Genomic DNA, 20,079 nt, shown 5'->3' on the forward strand with positions numbered 1-20,079 from the left:
ATCAAATAATTGTCGTCTTTGTCACCAAAACCAAATCATCGTATTTTTGTCACTTAACTCAAATCATTATTGTCGTTTCTGAACCCAAAGCATCATCATCGTCGTCGTCGTCGTCGTCGTCGTCGTCACTAAAAACAAATCATCGTCATCTTTGGCAAAGCGGGTGGAACCTTACTGCATTTCCTAGTATTCTACAGGTCGAGGTCGACAACAACATTATTTATTTGAGTTATGTCTTTGAGAAGTAAGATGCTCTCTCTCTCTCTCTCTCTCTCTCTCTCTCTCTCTCTCTATGAATTTTCAAATTGAAAATTAATTCAGAAATTTGAATTGTTTATTTCACCTCGATCGAGCTTTTCTTTCGATGATGATGATGATGATGATGATGATGATGATGATGTTATGTGTGTTTGTGAGCTACCTTTTTTCGGTATTGTATGTAATTATCTGTCATGTATGTACCGTATATATTTGTACTGATAAACCCTAAGATATAAGGTAATTATGAATTGAAATTGAATTAAATAAATTGGTAAACAATGCATTGTTATTACTCGTATATATGGTCAAAATTGACATGACCGTTCTGTTTAAGGTAAACATACCTTGTATTATGCATCAGTTTATTAACGTAATGATCACATTATTTCAACTGTTTGAAAATGTAATCCTAGTCTTAAAGAGAATACCTCAAAAACAAAGAATTCGTGACCATCCAATATTGTGAACTGAGGATGGTGGTCTTTTAACAGCAAGTGCTATTGGCAACAGCTGTGTTTGCCCTGTCAGTTCTCCATACAGTTGTGTTTCCCACGCCCGGAGAGCGCTCATGTTCTCCTAGATAGGGTGGTTCTATGTAATGTTAACGCTTCATATTAAGGATAAAAGCCAAGTAATCAAAAGGAAGTGATCATGGCATGAAATATGTTAACAGGTGCTACACAGGTGTTTACAGAATTCGGTAGACCACAAACTACTGTTCTGTTTTCTTTACGTGTCACCCAACATAACATAATAATAATGATAAAGAAGCATAAAGCAAGAAAAAACACATCTCAAACGTCAACGAATTTATAATCAAATCAACTTATATAACTAGAACCCATGGCAAAATCATCAAAAAATGAGTACATTGTGTATACAGACTTTATAGTTTCATTTATATTATTCAAACGTTGATGTCTTTTACACAGCAAATTACCGCATGCATTACTGACGTGGATTGTGTTTGGGGGTTCCGTTTTGTGATTCGTGGACGTGGCATTACAGGACTATAACATAGAATAGCATAGGAATTGTCTTCGATGAAATTGAGGGAATTTATTCTTTCAATGAAAATATCAAAGATTTATTTTCGTTGAACTTTAACATTATTATCTTGCATATAAAACATATATCTAGTTTCTTTATGCTATGCAAGGCGGTACTACGGTATAGGGTAGGATGTGTCACACCTCATACAAATCATGTACACTGGCATCCATAAAAATATACTAGCGGTATTGACTTATTCAAATATTATAAGTGAATTAGACCCTTTAAGTCTGAAATTCCTTGAAGATGATTATGTTGTCAGTGAAAATGACAAATTTCCATGAGCATAACCCATCCTGTTTAAGTTTAAGAGGGTAGGGGTTGTGGGTCAAGGGAGTGACATATTTTCTAAAAATATTCCAAAAATGCATCAACAAAGATGTACAGCAACATTACACTTAATGAATTATCTCTTCAAAGTTATGCTGTTCTGTGACAGTTTGCTCTAAATTCAACGTACATGTATTTCTTAAAATACATGATATTGCAAAAAAAAAAAAAAAAAAAACATTGCATTTTGCGGATTTGTAGATCATCAATATCCGTATTCACTATTGATACCATTTTACCATAAAAAATAAGCAGACAACAAATACACTACACAATATATTAATGTAATTTACCGAATTTCGAATTTTTTTCTCTGCACAGTGTATATTTCCGTCTAGTCATTCGTGGGTTATCATGTTGACTTGGAAAGCTCGATCATTGTCGGTTCGTGTATTTTTATTTTTATTTTTATTTTATTCAATCGATATTACCAAAGTTGTGTATTGTATCTTATGAAAAGGGTTTAAAAAAATATCTGACTTGTGAAAAGCAAGGATTTTTTTTAAACATAAACAAAGAGATTTCTATTTGTACCAAGGGACACGTATCTGTTTGACTAGTTTCTAATATAAGATATACATAATATAAACTGAACATCTTCGAGATTTGGGAAAACTGAAATAGTGATTAAAACTACCTATTTTTCTTTCGTTTTCTTTTCTTTCTGATAAATATATTAAATTGAATTAAATTTAAATGAATAATAATATTATAGTGAGATTACATAAATAAATTACAAAAATGTTCATGTAGTTGGAAAAAACATCAAGCCCATCTCCTACGTTCACCAGAGAAAAGAAGGCAGCTGATTGCCGAACTGTGGGAAAACCTTTTCTATATGCCGAACTTCTGTGGCGGGAGAAAACTGAGGGGGACACGACAGGAGTTTTCCTCACTATATATATTGGCGCAAAAGTGGCTTGCATACACGGACTAGATATAAATATGAAGTATAGCATTATGATATGCTGTACAAATGAATATATAATCAAAACAAATACTTCATTTGAACTTTCAAATCGATCAAAACCTAATTTTCTACTTATGATGCCTGCATGTGCAACAAAAACATGTGCAATGATAATATCCAAACATCAGTTGAGAAGTTTATTACTAATACCTCGAAAACAACATATAGACAAGTTAAATATGTCAAATAAATGTATTTGAGCACTGGGCAGAGAGATTTGCAATACATGTGTAGCTACCGAGTACAACAATGTAGTTCATACGGGCAATTTCAAAGGAAATGGTCGCAGCTCACAAACTGGAAAGCTTGATACAATGTACCTTTTTTTGCATTAAAAACTGTTTCCAACGGGAAGCATACTTTATAGCCTCTACTTAAATCAAATCAGACATATAGCAAGGTAAGTCGTCATTTATCTCTGGAGCGATGCTGATCTCGAATTTACCCAAAATATATAATTAAGATATCTTATTCATTGTTAATACATTTAAGTTATAATAAAGATACCTTCTTTCTTTATACAATGTAGATTTATATTATATGTTTATGGGATATCTTATTTAAAGTTTGAAATATTACATCTTTATAAGACTTTCTAATATAATTTATGATATCTCATGAAAGATGTAAGATAACTCAAAAACTTTTTTCTTAAAACGATATCTTCTATACTTTATCGAATATCTTACTTATCTCGTATATTTCGTAAAGTTTATAAGATATCTTATTTAATTTGATATCATATTTTCTATAGAGATATCTCATACATTTGTAAGAAAAGGGTGATAGTGTTTGTAAAATAATCCTGACAACTTTGTGTGATAGCTAAATTACCCCCGGCCCGATCTGGTCCCAATCTCTTATAGCAAATGTATACATTGTATCATGTACAATATTACATTCAATTACATTTTTTGCCTATGAAATATGGAAATTGATCAAATAAAAAAAACTTATATTTTCACTGCAGCGATGAGCAGTGAACATATAAGATTTTGCAGTGAAAATATAAGGTTTTTTTACCCATCAGAGCGAACCTTTGTTCACCTCATTGAAACTTTCTGATTTTTTTTTCAGTCGAAGCGAATTCAAATTCAAATTCCAATTCATTTCATTATCTTTTCACATATTGACATGATGTATAGAGAAAAACATATTTAAAATATAATATATACAATTAAAGTAGTGTTCGTATAGTTGATACATGGCACTGTTTCACAACAAAATAGTTTCATTCTTAATTATCAATGAGGACAAATCATGTTATTAATTAATCTGATAAAAATACACATTTTCATTAGTTTTTTAACATTAGTCATATTCATTTGTTTGTTAAATTTAATAATATTTGGTCTTGACCAATAGTATTTGTCTATATATAAAATTCTGTGAGCAGATAACGCTGTACATTCAAGTAAATAATGAAATTCATCACCATTTTGTTGACCATTACAATGTGGACATTTTCTTTCCTTATACTCAATCTGGTGCCATCTGCCAGTTTCAGCAATAAATTTATGATTAGTAGTGCGGAATTTACAAAAAAATACTCTATCTTTATCAGGTAAAATATCTAAATAATTTTCAAAATTACAGTTATCCTTAAAAATTCTATAACAAATAGCCTTTGATGAATTGTGTACATCACTCTGCCATTTCTGTAAGTACTGGTCATAAAGTCTTAACTTAATAAAATGTTTTAGCCATACTGGATTACATTCAGAAGAATACTGTATATTTTCATTTCAACATATTTATTGTATAATATTTGTATAATATTTATACAAATAGGTTAGACAGCAGGCTTGACCTATATAAGTCTTCCCCAATACAAACAGAACAATAGTAGAATTAAACTAAAACAATTGAAAGTGAAGAAGTATAAGAAGTATGTATATAAATTAAGTCAATGGAGATGAAATATCTATGGAGATGAAATTTTTTTCATGAATATATTGATTTTTATATATGGTCAAAGGGAGGTAATTATAAAAGGAACTAACAATTAGTGGGAAAGGGAGGTAATAAGGTTCTAGTATATCCTTTGTCAAATTATGATCATGTTACAGAGTTATAAAAAGATTTTGTCCTCAGTTAATAGCTATTGCTTAGATACAGGATAGGCACCCAGCCTTAAATCCAGCAGCACTATAGATGTTCAGGCATAAAATGTCTTACTCCTCCTTCTGTAGCCATCCATCTTAGTGTGCTAGATTCAGACTGAATGCCCCTGCATCCAAGCAAAGCTTTCATATGTTAGATATAACAAACTGTGTAATTATACTCTGGAATAAAAAGATTCTAGTTGAATATACTAGTTTTGAATTAAGTAAATCAATCAGAGATATTTAGGGATCAGCTGACTTTTGAAGCAGGTCGCAGGTTCACCACATTCTTATATCAAGAATATGAACAATATAGAATATATGTAAATACAGGTAAAATAATAATCAAAAACTAATTGAGCGAGTCTGGGTCTAGAAAATAACATTTGAATAAGTATGGTTAATTTTGAGTTTAATCAAATCTCTTACTATCTTTAATGTACTTTTGAACGGCATTCAGAATGTTGATATTAATTTCATCAGACAACAAGTAATTTCCATGTGTTAATATTATAGTGGTTAGATGATGCTGGTCATTGATATTTTGTTTCAACATTTGCCTTTGCTGTTCATATAAGCAGCATTCAAAAAAGTAATGGTATGAAGTTTCATCCCCATGATTACATCTGCACAATGGTGAATCTATGAGATGATCATTAAAACGGTCAAAATTTAAATTACTTGCATTGTTTCTAAGTTGACATAATATAATATTTTCTTTTCTATTACCTTTATTTTTAAAAATGTCCGTTGTACAGATTAGACCCTGGTCTAAATTGACGGGAGTGATAAGTTTCTTAAAAACACCTAGGGATGGTGAATTTAGAATTTTAGTGTCAATGGAATTAAATTCACGTAGCATAGTTGGGAAAAAGCTGTTATAATAATTTTCTGATCTACATAGTGGCTGATTGAATAATCGTTGCCTACGGAGATTATGTACTGTGTCTTCATTGTCATTTAAGTATTGAGTGACTATATCAATTAGGTATTGGGGTGCATTATTATGTAAGATATGGTACATTAGTATAAGTTTATGTTTTTTTCGACGACTTTCTAAAGTTTCCAGTCCAAGTTCTTTGTATAATATATTATGTGGAGTTCCTTTCCTAAGTCCAGTGATAATACGTGTAGCTTCTAACTGTATTGATTCTATCAATTGTTTACATGTATTATTGCAATTATCCCAAACTACAGATGAATATTCTAGTATTGGTCTTATACATGCTACGTAGATAGTTATTAATGTTTCTCTATTTAATTTGTATTTTAAACTTTTTAGAATGTTCAATCGTTTGTAGGATTTTTCAAAGATATTTTGTATATGCTCATACCAAGAACCATCTGAATTAAATGTTAGACCTAATTGCTTATGAGTATGTGAGTTATCTATTGGTGTGTCCAGGAAAAATAACTGGGGAATAATTTGTGTTTTTTTCCTGGAGAAAAGAACAGACTTTGTTTTATTAGTGTATATCCCATAAGTAACTCATCCCACCGTAAATTCATTTAAAATGCTTTTAACAAAACTTATGTAAGGAACAGGTTTATGATGACAAAGAAATCGCTTGTTTATATTGCTGTATTTCTGAAATATTCAGACTAGTTTTGACAAAATACTCACTTGACGTTAGCTTTTCATGCACAAATTCTCCGAAAATAGCAGAAAGCGCTTAAATTGCGCTGCCATGATCAGCCCTTTCAAAATGGCGCTGTCAAGTTGACGTGGAGTAACGCCAAAAAGAGACGACGTCATGAATTATGTTACTGATTCCCGCATTTTTTTAAACACTATTTAAAATTTTTCGATGTTTTTATTTATTTTTGTATCATCAAGTGCAATAAAAAGAAAATTGAATAGTTTCCCGTTGAATAGATAGATCTAGAGGATATTGAATGGTTTCCCGTTGAATATAACATATATTTCAATCGTATTACTGAATATTTCGATATTTTCACGGCACTCGCGAAAATATCAAACTATTTTGTCATACGAGTGAAATATTTGTTATATTCAACGGGAAACCATTCAATTTTCCTTTTTATTGCATTTTATATACTTAAAAACAAAATTAAAAACATCGACAAATTAATAGTGTCAAAAAGTGTGGGAATCAGTAACATAATGTACAGTTGAGTGTAGACTAAAGGTTACACAAAGTGCACTCCGAGTGCACTCCGTTTGGACTCGGAGTGCACTCCGTATGGACTCCAGGTAAACTTGGATTGCACTCAGAGTGCACTCCAAGTTTACCTGGAGTCCTATCAGGCCCCAATCCTACCTGGGTCCACATGTGTCACATGTACCTGTAACCAAGTACATATATACATAATGTTTATAGATAGATGTATACTCTTATACATTTAGACTCCTTAAACATGTAACAATAAGATATGTATTACTGTTTTATCTTTGTATATATATCATCTTATTATTTTGTTGGTTCATTTTTCGTTGGTTAACTAACAGCATCTTATATAATTGATTTTTTCCATTAGTTAACCCTATTTAAAATGAATAGATCTGGCACTTCGTTGAAAAATGTATGATAGCATTCCTTTGATTTGAAGAGTTTTAACAAGCCACGTCAATTAGTAGAATATTGGCAGTTTGTGGTCTCTCAAAATGTAGAGTTTGATTGTGTACTGGACATAACTTGTACTCGAAGTACTAAGTACTGTTTTATATATATTTCAAATACTTTTCTTCCAACAGTTTATATTTATCTTAACATACAATAAAAAAGAAAGTTGTTGGTTTGTTTTATCACCTTGATAGCATATTCCGGATCTAATGTCTAATTTTGATTTACAGTTTAAATCAGATTGGCTTACATTTCTATTTGGTAAACCAACTTTTGTTTTGTTTTGTTAGACGTCACATCTCTTTGTGACGTCACTCCACGTCAACTTGACTGCGCCATTTTGAAAGGACTGATCAACGCAATTTTTAATCGTTTTCTGCTGTTATCGGATAATCTGTGCAGGAATAGCTTATGTCAAGTGATTAATTTGTCAAAAATTCTGAATATTTCAGAAATATAGCAAATATCCGCATTTTTTCCCCGGCTCCAGACCGGATGTTAACATTATTCAAGATGGCAGCCTCCATGGAAAACATTAATCATCTGATGAAAAGAAAAGCTGAACTTGAAGCTGAAATCAAGGCTTTGAATGACGTCCTTGATTCGGTAGGCATTTCTATCAACTAAATAGTTGTATCCAATGTGATATTTACGCTTTAACACAGTTGCCACGGGAGGATGACAAAGAAAATTGATTTGTTCGTAAGGCCACGGATAGACCGGTTATTATAGCCTAGGCCTAGAATGGACTTGGGAAGACCTAAACGGGAAAAAAATGAGACTTGAATTGTGATATTTCGTTAAATATTTGATCGTCATACATGTGATTATCTTTACAGCATATATGTACCCTGATACTTATGTATTTCATGGGGATATATGATACATTGATATTGTCAAATTACTTCTGTACGAACAGTCTACATGTAACCATATCGCTTACGATATAATTGATCTCGTTACTCATTCGGAAAATCTTAACTGAAATACAATCATTTGGCCGATCATAAACAGGATGGGGTCAACCCGCATGTGGATAATAGTCCTGAATTTGAGTAACAATTAATTATTGATTTGAGTAATGATTACTCAAATGTAGGGTAATTTGAAATAGAAACACATAGATTTCTCTTATGCTTTTGTAACAAAATGGGCATCGCATTTTAACATGGTCCCATAACCAAAATAATAATGTACATTTTTACACAAAAAGGGAATAATTCAGTTGTCTGTGTAATTCTAGCCCGAGTTTCCTCTGGCCCCATTAGCTGACACCATGTCTGATTTACCTACACCAGACATGGTGTCAGGGCCAGAGGAAACTTACACCAGACATGGTGTCAGGGCCAGAGGAAACTTACACCAGACATGGTGTCGGGGCCAGAGGAAACTCGGGCTAAGGTAATTCTTATTCATGCTTACCTTATTCCAACAATATTAGAGGTTTTACACGGCGAGATACTTTAGACAGGCACCGTGTAAAACGAGCCGGCCAACGGCCTCTTATGTTATAGGAGTAATGCTAACCTATAACATTTACATTAAATGTTCCTGATGGTTATTCCATGTAGTCCATGACGAAAAAAGTCTGATCAACATTATCAATGTTGTATAGATTACAAATATAGATACTTTATTATAAGTAATATGTATAGGGTTAACTGGCTATGTTTACGTATTGATATACTGTATATACTTTATTATAAGTAATATGTATAGGGTTAACTGGCTATGTTTACGTATCAAAAACATGTGCCTTATTTTTTAGAATTTGGCATTTTTACTGTACACTGCTACCTAAGCACAATGTTAAATAACAGAAATAAACAATTCTTTAACAAATAAACACGGTGTCACAATGTTTATTAGGCCATGTGAAAAAGATAACACCCTTTTTTGTTGCATGTGTGTTAAAGAACTTCATGTGTTTCTATTTCAGTTGTACCCAACCTTATAAAGACATTTCAGGAAATGGCAATTAATGAGTAACATTTTCTAGATACTTAAAAAATGTATAAGGAATGGCTGCCTGCATCCATTATTTGTCTTATTGTATCTATAAGCAAAACTAATACCCGATCAACCTTAACAAACATGGAGAAAAGATTCCCATTGCGATCACTTGCCCATTTCAACCATTTCCTGGTTAACAGACCAGTATACGTTGACATGGCATTAGATAATAACCTGTGATGTATACACTCTATAGAAAAAAGGGAAATATGTCATTTATTTGGCTATTCTCAAAAATATATTGCCTATACAGATATGTCTGTCATGATAAATGAAGTTCTTGCTTTAATGATACCTCTTATCAATGATGACTGAATTTCAGATTCATCAGAAATGTTTGGCTTTCCTTTTTGTCATTACAGCAACAAGGTGTTGGTTTGAAGGAGCCCCTGGTAGATCAGGAAGGTTTCCCACGGGCAGACATTGATGTCTATTCTGTCAGGCATGCCAGGCATCAGATCATCTGTGAGTTTTAGATATTGATTCAAATTGTTTCTTCATTAGACTTATGACTTATGATCATGAAGTTATACGGCAGGTTCGTTCTGTTGTAGTCTCAAAACTCTACTGCTTCATGACAGTATAGCCGGTGAAAACTCCGATATTACACTATATATGACAAGTACCTGTACAAAGTATTATAGGATGGCCTATTCAGGTTAGCAGATATTTGGGTTATGTATTGTCTATCCTGTTGTGTCCTGTCATGTTACGTGTAGCGTCACCTTGAAGATACCACCACAGATTTGGTTGATATTTGTACCATAGTATCTTATGATCCATTGACACAGCTAATCATACTCTGGTGGTCATCAGTCAAGGTTCTGGGGTCGCATGTGACTTAGAGTTTCAAACGTCACATTGATTCCTTTTGAATGGGACATGAATTCGTTCTGTCCTGTTTGATGTCATAACTCCTGAACAGGTTTGTTGGCGTTAATTTTAGCTTTAATTGTACCTGTTTGTTTTTCTTAGGTCTACAAAATGATCATAAATCTTTAATGGCTGAGATTGAAGAAGAGCTATATAAAATACATGCTGAAGCTCGTAAACAGAAAGGTGAATCCATGGACACCAATGAAGATGATGGATCTGTACAGGCCCAATCCCTGACAGAAAGGTTGTCTCCCTTTGCTGAGGTAGACAGAGTTGATGAGGGTTCCCCAGCATCTGAGGCGGTGAGTATATTGGAGATAAAGATCTCTGATTTACAGATATTATTTAACTAGGTGTTGTTTTTAGCTCACCTCATAAAGAGAGCAGGATCTTTTTTTGTCACCTCTGCTTTGTTGCGATAGTCTGCAATTCATATTATAATTTAAACGTTAAAAGTTTTGGTGCAATTATTGAAGGGCGTCAGTAAACCATATCATAATTGTGCTTTGATACTGGTATTTGTTTTAAGGGTTTCCATTGGGGTTAATATTACTTTTTTGGAGTCGGATTAAATGACTTTTTCGGTTATCTAAGGTCCTTACCAAGTGTTGTTATTTTTCGGGTTCACCAAAATCAAAGATGGCCACTATCTTGAAAAACACATTTTAAATTTCGACTACAGTTCCATTGGTACAGTATAGCTGAAAATTGGTAGGAATGTTAAGGGAGGAGAGCCAACAAAGTGTTGTTATTTTTCGACCTTGTAAAAGCTTTTACATGGCAGCCACAGTGGCCATTTTCTAACATGATTGTGCAATCATGGTTTTCCTGAACAAGATCTATTTCAAAGTACTTTTCTAGTTCTGACAGTGGGATTCAGCTCTAACTTTCCTTAAATGATCCTGAAATAGTCCTGATCAAGTGTTGTAATTTTTTTTGGTCAGTCGAAAATCAAAGATGGCCACCAGTGCTCCAGATAAGGGGCATACAACCGTAATGTATGGTATCCCTTAAAATTAGATAAACAACTCCCCATGAATGTAGCATTATGCCCAAGACTTTGATGTGAGACGTACAAGCTTCTGTGATAATATAAACATAGCATAGTTACATGTTCATGTACTAATAAATGATGAGCAAGACATTTATTACAGAAAGACAATGCCCGAGGTAACTTGGTGTATGCTTCAAGGCTTGTTCCTAGCGCTGTTTGTTGCTATAGTCTGACTGCATATGCTTCTAAGCGTTTTAATGACTTGGATCTCTAATGACATAAGGTGCGCTGTGTGAATAGCAACAAGTTTTAGATCCATGGTCTAGAGTAAGCTGATAGCATTTTTTAAAATCTAAATCATCTGTCAATAATAAGGCCCTTGGGATGCTAGTTTTGGGACAAAATCCCTTTTTTTAGCTCACCTGGACCGAAGGTCCGGTGAGCTTATGCCATGGCGCAGCGTCCGTCCGTCCGTCGTCCGTCCGTCCGTCCGTCCGTCAACATTTGCTTCAAATCGCTACTAGTCATAAAGTTCTTATTGGATTTTGACCAAATTTGGCCAGAAACATCCTTGGCAGAAAGGGAACAGATTTTGCATAAATGGTGACTCTGACCCCTGAGGGGCCAAAGGGGCGGGGCCCAATAGGGGAAATAGAGGTAATTCCTTTAAATCGCTACTAGTCATAAAGTTATGAATGGATTTCAACCCAATTTGGTCAGAAACATCCTTGGGGGAAGGGGAACAGATTTTGCATAAATGGTGATTCTGACCCCCCCGGGGCCAAAGGGGCGGGGCCAAATATGGGAAATAGAGGTAATTCCTCTAAATCTCTACTAGTCATAAAGTTGTGAATGGATTTGAACCCAATTTGGTCAGAAACATCCTTGGGGGAAGAAGAAGAGATTTTGCATAAATGGTGGCTCTGACCCTCAAGGGGCCAAAGGGGCAGGGCCCAATAGGGGAAATAGAGGTAATTCCTTTAAATCACTACTAGTCATGAAGTTATGAATGGATTTGAACCCAATTTGGTCAGAAACATCCTTGGGGGAAGGGGAACAGATTTTGCATAAATGGTTGCTCTGACCCCAAAGGGGCTAAAGGGGCGGGGCCAAATATGGGAAATAGAGGTAATTCCTCTAAATCGCTACTAGTCATAAAGTTATGAATGGATTTGAGCCCAACTTGGTCAGAAACATCCTTGGGGGAAGGGGAACAGATTTTGCATAAATGGTGATTCTGACCCCTGAGGGGCCAAAGGGGCAGGGCCAAATATGGAAAATAGAGGTAATTCCTCTAAATCTCTACTTGTCATAAAGTTATGAATGGATTTCAACCCAATGTGGTCAGAAACATCCTTGGGGGAAGGGGAAGAGATTTTGCATAAATGGTGGCTCTGACCCCCGAGGGGCCAAAGGGGCGGGGCCCAATAGGGGTAATAGAGGTAATTCCTTTAAATCACTACTAGTCATAAAGTTATGAATGGATTTGAACCCAATTTGGTCAGAAACATCCTTGGGGAAAGGGGAACAGATTTTGCATAAATGGTGATTCTGACCCCGAGGGGCCAAAGGGGCGGGGCCAAATATAGGAAATAGAGGTAATTCCTCTAAATCTCTACTAGTCATAAAGTTGTGAAGGGATTTGAACCCAATTTGGTCAGAAATATCCTTGGGGGAAGGGGAACAGATTTTACATAAATGGTGATTCTGACCCCTGAGGGGCCAAAGGGGAGGGGCCCATTGGGGGAAATAGAGGTAATTCCTTTAAATCGCTACTAGTCATAAAGTGATGAATGCATGTTCTATAAACAATTCTTGAGGTCTTTCAGACCTTAGAGAGTCTGGACTTCATTAATCTTTAAAGCAGTTCGGATTCCCACACTATAACCATATATAGCATTGTTAGAGTTATACAAATAAAACAATTTGAATATGAACATTATTTCAACATTTGGTCTAATCCAACCAGGTGAGCGATACAGGCCCCATGGGCCTCTTGTTTATGTTAATTGTAATGTTTATATTTTGGTGTAATTGTGTGCAAGAGATGTGACCATAATTGTGTAACTTTGCTAAGATTTTGCTGTAATATGCTACTCCTCCTCAACGGCTGAGTGGATTACATCCAAATTTAGCCCGAAACATCATTGGGAAAGACAATTATTCTTAAAGAAATTATGCTGGTTTGACCCTGGGGACAGAAGAACAGGCCCCTAGAGGTGTACTAAGAAATGAAATTACTTTAAAATGATAATAAATCCTCATTTATACATAAAAGATGTATGTATTCATATTTGTACCTTATTTTCATGGAATAAATTTATACCATATTTGTGCAGAAAATCTGTATATTATGTTAAAACTGTTGTGCTGTGCGTATACACTTGAACATTAAGATAAACTCTGACAACACAGACAACCATAAACAGAACAGAGCATGGCGAGCAATGTAGGTGTGATGAGAACTTGGTAATACGCAAAACTAGTATTTGAGTTTAGAATAAGCAGTAAAAGTAGAACACAAAAACTTACACACAATCATACATGGCGGCCCCACAATGTACAAACATATATGCTATGTAAACAAACATTTGACATGCATGTCAATGACAAACAATTACTATAGATTTAATTCCTAAAAGAGATAAATACACAATATCATCGTAAAATCATTTATTGTGGTTTGATGAGGTAATATTTAGTTTTAATGTTGGCATTTTAGCAATTGTAGCTTCGAGCATAACAACATGATACTATCAGCCTGTAGAGAAGATGCTAGGCAAGTTCCTTGTTCAACTTGTCCTAGGCAGCCCACTTTGCTATCCTTCAATATCTGGTTGTGGATATTTATACAGCTTTAATGACCTTCTCTGTCTTGTTTTCTTTTTCCTGTTGTCTTGTCCTCCTTTTTCTGGATGATTCAGTTTTCAGTGACCCATAAGATAATTGCTTACAAGGAGAGTTGGCAATCAACCATCTGTTACTTTTTTTATTCATGAACTACAGCAACTTATCTGGGCATGTATAAGTAGTATTTGGCGGTTTAGGTCAAAACTTTCAAACACTTTATTTTTTAAGAACTTTGGGTTATCTTTGGACTTTGAGTTTATAACTTTAACTATTTAGAAAAAAAATAGTGTAAAATAATTTCAATGACATGATGCCCCTTTAATGCCCGAGTGGGCTACAACTGCATGAATTTGATCTTAAAACTTCATTGAGAATGACAGTCATGGCTCAAATAAATGAGGCTGGTTTGAGAGGGGAGTTTGATTAAACTGGTGCTTTAAAATGCTACTCCACGTTATTATCTGGGTGGATGCAATCAAATTTGGTTAAAAAAATCATGTAGAAAGTGTTTCTTGGATAAATGAGTCTTGTTTGACCCTTGGTAACAGAGGAGGGGGCCCTTATTGGGGAGCTAAACTATTTTCTTTGAAATGCATAGGTTCAGGGATTACAACAATTTGGTCAAAAAAAATCACTCGATGGAACAAGGGAGAGAAGCCCTAAAAGGAAACATCAGCTCAATTTTGGCTTTAATTGCTTTTGGATGATCATACTTCTGTAGGTACCCAATTCTGAGCAAAGCTACCATCATGGAAAATATTCTTAGTTGGATTTTACTGAAAGTGATGTGAGTGTGTTATCATTCTCACTGTCTTGGTCTTTAGGTTGCAGTTTTTTGTGTAACAACTGATTTGTTTAATTGCTGATACTTTTCTACAGGGATTGAAAGTTGGAGATGCCATCCTGGAATTTGGTTCCATCACTGCCATTAAGTTTCAGTCACTGCAGAACATTGCATCAGTGGTCCAGCACAGCAAGGATGTAAGTTTATGTATAGAAGTTATTTAGAAGAACCAAATTGTTGTTTTGACTGTACAAGTTACATTTATGTGTACCTGTCCCAATTGCCTTATAGTAACGAATATCATTACAACTTTGGCACTTTTGATGCTATGGAATTGTTATAGTATTAAAACTGTAATATTATGTTAGAGGCTACTAAATATAAAATGTTTTGTATTGGTGATGATAATTGTTGATGTGCCATAAAACAATGAAGATATACTGTTTGGTAATAGTGACGTCATTTCTATCAGATATACCGGTAGTGTATATATTTTCAGTATAATGATTCTGTTTGAATACAAAAACAAGATTTTAGTTAATGTTTTACTTTTCACGTCAAAAAATCTAATCATCTGTATTTAAGCTTGAAGTAAAGCTTACTTTTTAGCTCGTCTCTTCGAAGAAGAGTGAGAGCTTATGTTGTCACTCCGGCGTCGGCGTCGGCGTTGGTTTTCCAAATGTTAACTTTTTGGTGCAAGTGTTGAAAGGCATAGTAATTTATGGTAATATGGTCCCTGTGGGGATCAAACTATCCCCTGCCGGAGTTAAACTAAAAGATTTTTTGGAAAAAAAACAGATTTTTGAAAATTTTTGGACTTGGAAAATTTTTGCGTTAAGTTTTTGGTGCGAGTGTTGAAAGGTATTAATACATCACTTTATAATTGTACTAGGGTGCTGATAATTGGCAATAAAGTCCCTCTGGGGTTAGACTATCCCCTGCCAGAGTTAAACTAAAAGATTAAAAAAAAAAAAACAACAGAATTTTCAAATTTTTGGACTTGGAATATTTCTGCGTTAAGTTTTTGGTGCGAGTGTTGAAAGGTATTAATACATCACTTTATAATTGTACTAGGGTGCTGATAGTTGGTAATAAACTCCCTCTTGGGTTAGACTATCCCCTGCCGGAGTTAAACTAAAAGATTTTTTTGGGAAATAACCAGAATTTTTCAAATTTTTGGACTTAGAATATTTGTGCGTTAAGTTTTTGGTGCGAGTGTTGAAAGGTTTTAATACATCACTATATAATTTTACAAGGGTGCTTATATTTGGCAATAGAGTCCCTATGGAGTAAGACAATCCCTTCCTGGAGTAAAAATTGGATTTTTTCTTTTTAAATCTGTGTTTTTTTGTTTTTGTTTTTAAATCTTTGGACTTTGTGTTAACTTTATATTGTGAGTGTTGAAAGGCACAGTTATACATGGTATTAGGTTCCCTTTGGGGGTTGAACTATCCCTTTCCTGAGTTAAACTGAAATATTTTTTTGAGGAAAAAACATTTTTTTTTTTAATTTTCGTGCAAATGTTGAAAGCTTTTTAACACATTACTTTATGATTGTACTAGGGTGCTGATATTTGGTAAAAGAGTCCCTATGGAGTTACACTATCCTTTCTTGGGGTGAAACTGAATATAAAACAATATGAAAACGTCACAATAGACAATTTATACCGGTCACATTTTTCAAGGGAGACAACTCTCATTAGGATATGTTGTCAAAAATTGAAGAAATATGTCCAAAAGCAATTACATTTGTGTTTAATATCTTCATTTAATCTACAACAGCATAGCTTGTCTCCCAAATGTATGAATTCACAAAACATAATCTGATCAAGTAAACAATATAAATATTATTAATGCAATTTGCGAAACCATTCCAATTAATATATTTTAATTATTTATTGACAAACATTTGCGAGACGAGCTATGCTGTTCTCCAACAGCTCTTGTATATATACTGATTTGAATACAACGGCTTTGTCTTTATTATGTTTAATACATGCTGCATATATCAAAGTATTTTTTTGTAACTATTTAACCAGGGGGTTTGAAAATGAAATAAAAACTTGTATAATACTAGCATCTGTATGGCAGATTCATGCAATTAAACGTTCCTTGGATATTGGATACATATTTGGATATATTTTAATCAAGTGCTCAGGACACAAGAGATGAACATTTAGGTGACCAAATGTCACCATATTTAATTATGCATTTAAACAAATAATCAATTTCATCACAAAAAATTCATAACATTTTGCTTTTCTTGACGATGAATAGACCCTTACCAACCCTTATCACTGTTGTGATACCCCCGAATTGAATAGATCTTTATTTCTTTATTGGTGGTTTCACAGTTGCAATAATTTTATAACATGCAATGTACAAGAGATATAACTATGTTTATACAATATTTTCTACGTCACGAAAAAAAAAGAAATAATGATTAAAATAAATCAACTACAGGTACAAGTCCTGTTAGAATTGGAATGTCAAAGCATCTCCACAGACAAAATATATAGGGGACATTATGCGTTTTTACTGATGTTTGGGCATGAGCCATGTATCAATTTAAACTCTTCTTTATTTCTTCTAGAACGCATTGAAAGTAATCGTAAGAAGAAACAACACAGACAAATCTTTAAATTTGACACCGAAAACTTGGAGTGGCCGCGGATTATTAGGGTAAGTCTTGGTCAACTGATAATATTGATTAAAACCTCATTGTAAAGGGATTGAAATTCCCGTTTAAATACTTTTTGGCTGTTTTATGGTCTGACATGTAGTACCCGCCGGTATTTGAATTATCTTTCCAAGAAAATGAAACCAATGGTATTTGCCCATTTTGACATAATTCATAGTGACCAGATTTTTGTTAGATATTTGAATATAACACTGATCTGACAGAAATATAGATTTATCAACTGCAGGGAACTAATAGTGTTCAATTCGTTGTACAGGTGCAACATTGTGCCCGTGAAAAGATGATAATGGAGAAGAGGATGTGACGTACAATATTTGTTTTCATCAGCAGTCAATGTCTCCGAAACTGGAAGTGCAAGCCTCTGGTTCAGGAATGAAACAAGGGACTTTTTTTTTTATAAAAGAATGGCAAAGACGTGTATTGATAAACAAGTTACTTTAAACTTTTCAGAAATACTTTCACATCTTCTTTAATTCCAGTTCATATCTGATCGTCATTATTTTAAGCCAGATTCTCTTGGAACCAGCTTTGGAGCCAGAGCCACGAATCAAACTGTCAAATAAAGAAGGGCTATCCCAACACATCACTGGGAAATTAGTGTGAATGAGAACATTTTCAATGAAATATGAGGGAAGCGAGACAGTCTTGTCGTCTAGTTTATATTGCTCACTTGTTGAAAGAGATCAATATTCCAGATCGTTAGTAGTCCATGAGTTCTATGTGCTACAAGTATTGCTGTATAATTTAATATTTTAATACCTGTGTAGTTGGAATTGTTCTTTACAAATGTACATTTCGTTCTGTAATACTACCATTCGCATGTTTGAAATTTTAAGGAATTTGTAACTTTATAGGATGGGTGTCTCTATTAAAGATTTAATCATATACATCACTTGTGCTTTCTTTTCGATATTAACAAATGTACATGTAATAATAGGCTATATAACTATTCTAATGAAACCTATAACCATAACCATTACGATGATAAAGGACAGTCAATAAAATCTGTCGAAAACGTCAACATTTATTATATACAGCAGCTAGTTATTTATCAGATAATCAGAGCACTCCCGTACTATATACAGCATTGATATCCCTGATGTAAATACTACAAATAAGTCTTCGCCTGGGTATATCTGGGTAATGTATAAATCTCCGTAAATATACTACAGCATTAATATCCCTGATATAAATACTACAAATATGTCTTTGACTGGGTATATCTCGGCAATGTATAAATCTACGCTTATTGTGCACACAAAATCACAACTTCTTTTAAGCACAGCGTAATTACAAGCTCACATTAAGACGGTGAGGAAGTCCGTGTAAGATAAATGATTTATATTCTTATGCCGTTAATTTATGTCTTGGCAGTGACACATTAGAATTAATCAAATACATGTTTAGCATTATTACATCCTGGTACTGAATGCAGCTGTGTAAATCAAATACACGTATCGATTTCTGTATTATTAAACTTTATGTTTAATGTTTTATTTACACTGTGTGTTAAGTCGTGCTTGAGTGCGTAAACAGTAGTGTCACGTATGGTAGGAGACCTTCTTCATTCAGTGTAGCACCCATTAGTGCGTAAACAGAGGTGTCAAGTATGGTAGGAGACCTTCTTCATTCAGTGTAGCACCCATTAGAGGAACATCATCTGAAAAGCTAGATGAATGGCTGTGTATATTTCTGAAACTCGTAAAATAGTGGTATATTCCTGAAACCCGTAAAATAGTGGTATATTTCTGAAACTCGTAAAATAGTGGTATATTTCTGAAACTCGTAAAATAGTGGTATATTTCTGAAACTCAAGGAATGGGGTAAATTTCTGAAACTCGTGGATTGGTGGTATATTTCTCAAACTCGTTAAATGGCGGCATATTTCTGAAACTCCTGAAATGGAGGTAAATTTCTGAAACTCATGGAATAGTGGTATGTATTTCTGAAACTCGTGGATTGGCGGTATATTTCTAAAACTTGTTAAATGGCGATAAAGAGGTATGGCGCATATTGGCGTGTTTCGACCTAATGGTGACCATTTTCAAAATCAAAAAAATATTGTTAAAAACAGTTTTTGAAAACAAACCTTAAATCTATAACATATAAAAATTCTTATTTGCGAAAAAATTGTTTGTTCATTGCAATGGATATTTCATTAAGTGACCGTAATTTTGCATCATCGGGCTTTTTGCAACTTTCGAGGGGGTAACGGGAATTTTCGTACCGATCCATTTTCGTACCTGGGAATTTTCGTCCGGGTAGTTTCGTACTAAAAATATAATGTCAATATTTTCATTCATTTTATCATTATTACTCATAATAATTCTCACATCCATTCTTATTCACATTTCTCATTTAGGATTTTGTTGGATTTCTATGTGTTGAAATCGTGACTGTCGCGTTCACGCTTCACTGCTCGCAGACGCGTGTCTAGGCCAATCAATTAATTAGCTAATCAATTATCACTTAGTTATCTGACACCTGGTAAATGGTTAAACAGTTAAAGGACATGTATTACTATGAAATATCTATGTTATTTTGAAATTTTTGATGTC

At 34.0% G+C, this 20,079-nt stretch overlaps 1 protein-coding gene across 1 annotated transcript; it reads left to right on the forward strand.

The window, feature by feature from the left end:
* Positions 1 to 7,695: 7,695 nt before the first annotated feature.
* On the forward strand, positions 7,696 to 18,408 carry LOC117316326 (26S proteasome non-ATPase regulatory subunit 9-like). Its single transcript, XM_033870870.1, has 6 exons — positions 7,696 to 7,910; positions 9,680 to 9,782; positions 10,293 to 10,495; positions 14,917 to 15,018; positions 17,414 to 17,502; positions 17,778 to 18,408. The coding sequence occupies exons 1-6, from the start codon at positions 7,800 to 7,802 to the stop codon at positions 17,803 to 17,805; spliced, it is 636 nt and encodes a 211-aa protein (XP_033726761.1). The 5' UTR covers positions 7,696 to 7,799; the 3' UTR covers positions 17,806 to 18,408.
* The last annotated feature ends 1,671 nt before the right edge of the window (positions 18,409 to 20,079 follow it).

This window comes from Pecten maximus, chromosome 2 (genome assembly GCF_902652985.1).
Source record: "Pecten maximus chromosome 2, xPecMax1.1, whole genome shotgun sequence".
Lineage (NCBI taxonomy): Eukaryota > Metazoa > Mollusca > Bivalvia > Pectinida > Pectinidae > Pecten > Pecten maximus.

Excerpts from the sequence above, each read along its gene's own strand:
- LOC117316326 (XM_033870870.1), top strand. The coding sequence starts at position 7,800 with ATGTTAACATTATTCAAGATGGCAGCCTCCATGGAAAACATTAATCAT. Across the intron at positions 7,911-9,679 it reads TGAATGACGTCCTTGATTCG|CAACAAGGTGTTGGTTTGAA; the intron begins GTAGGCATTTCT and ends TTGTCATTACAG. Across the intron at positions 17,503-17,777 it reads AGTGGCCGCGGATTATTAGG|GTGCAACATTGTGCCCGTGA; the intron begins GTAAGTCTTGGT and ends TTCGTTGTACAG.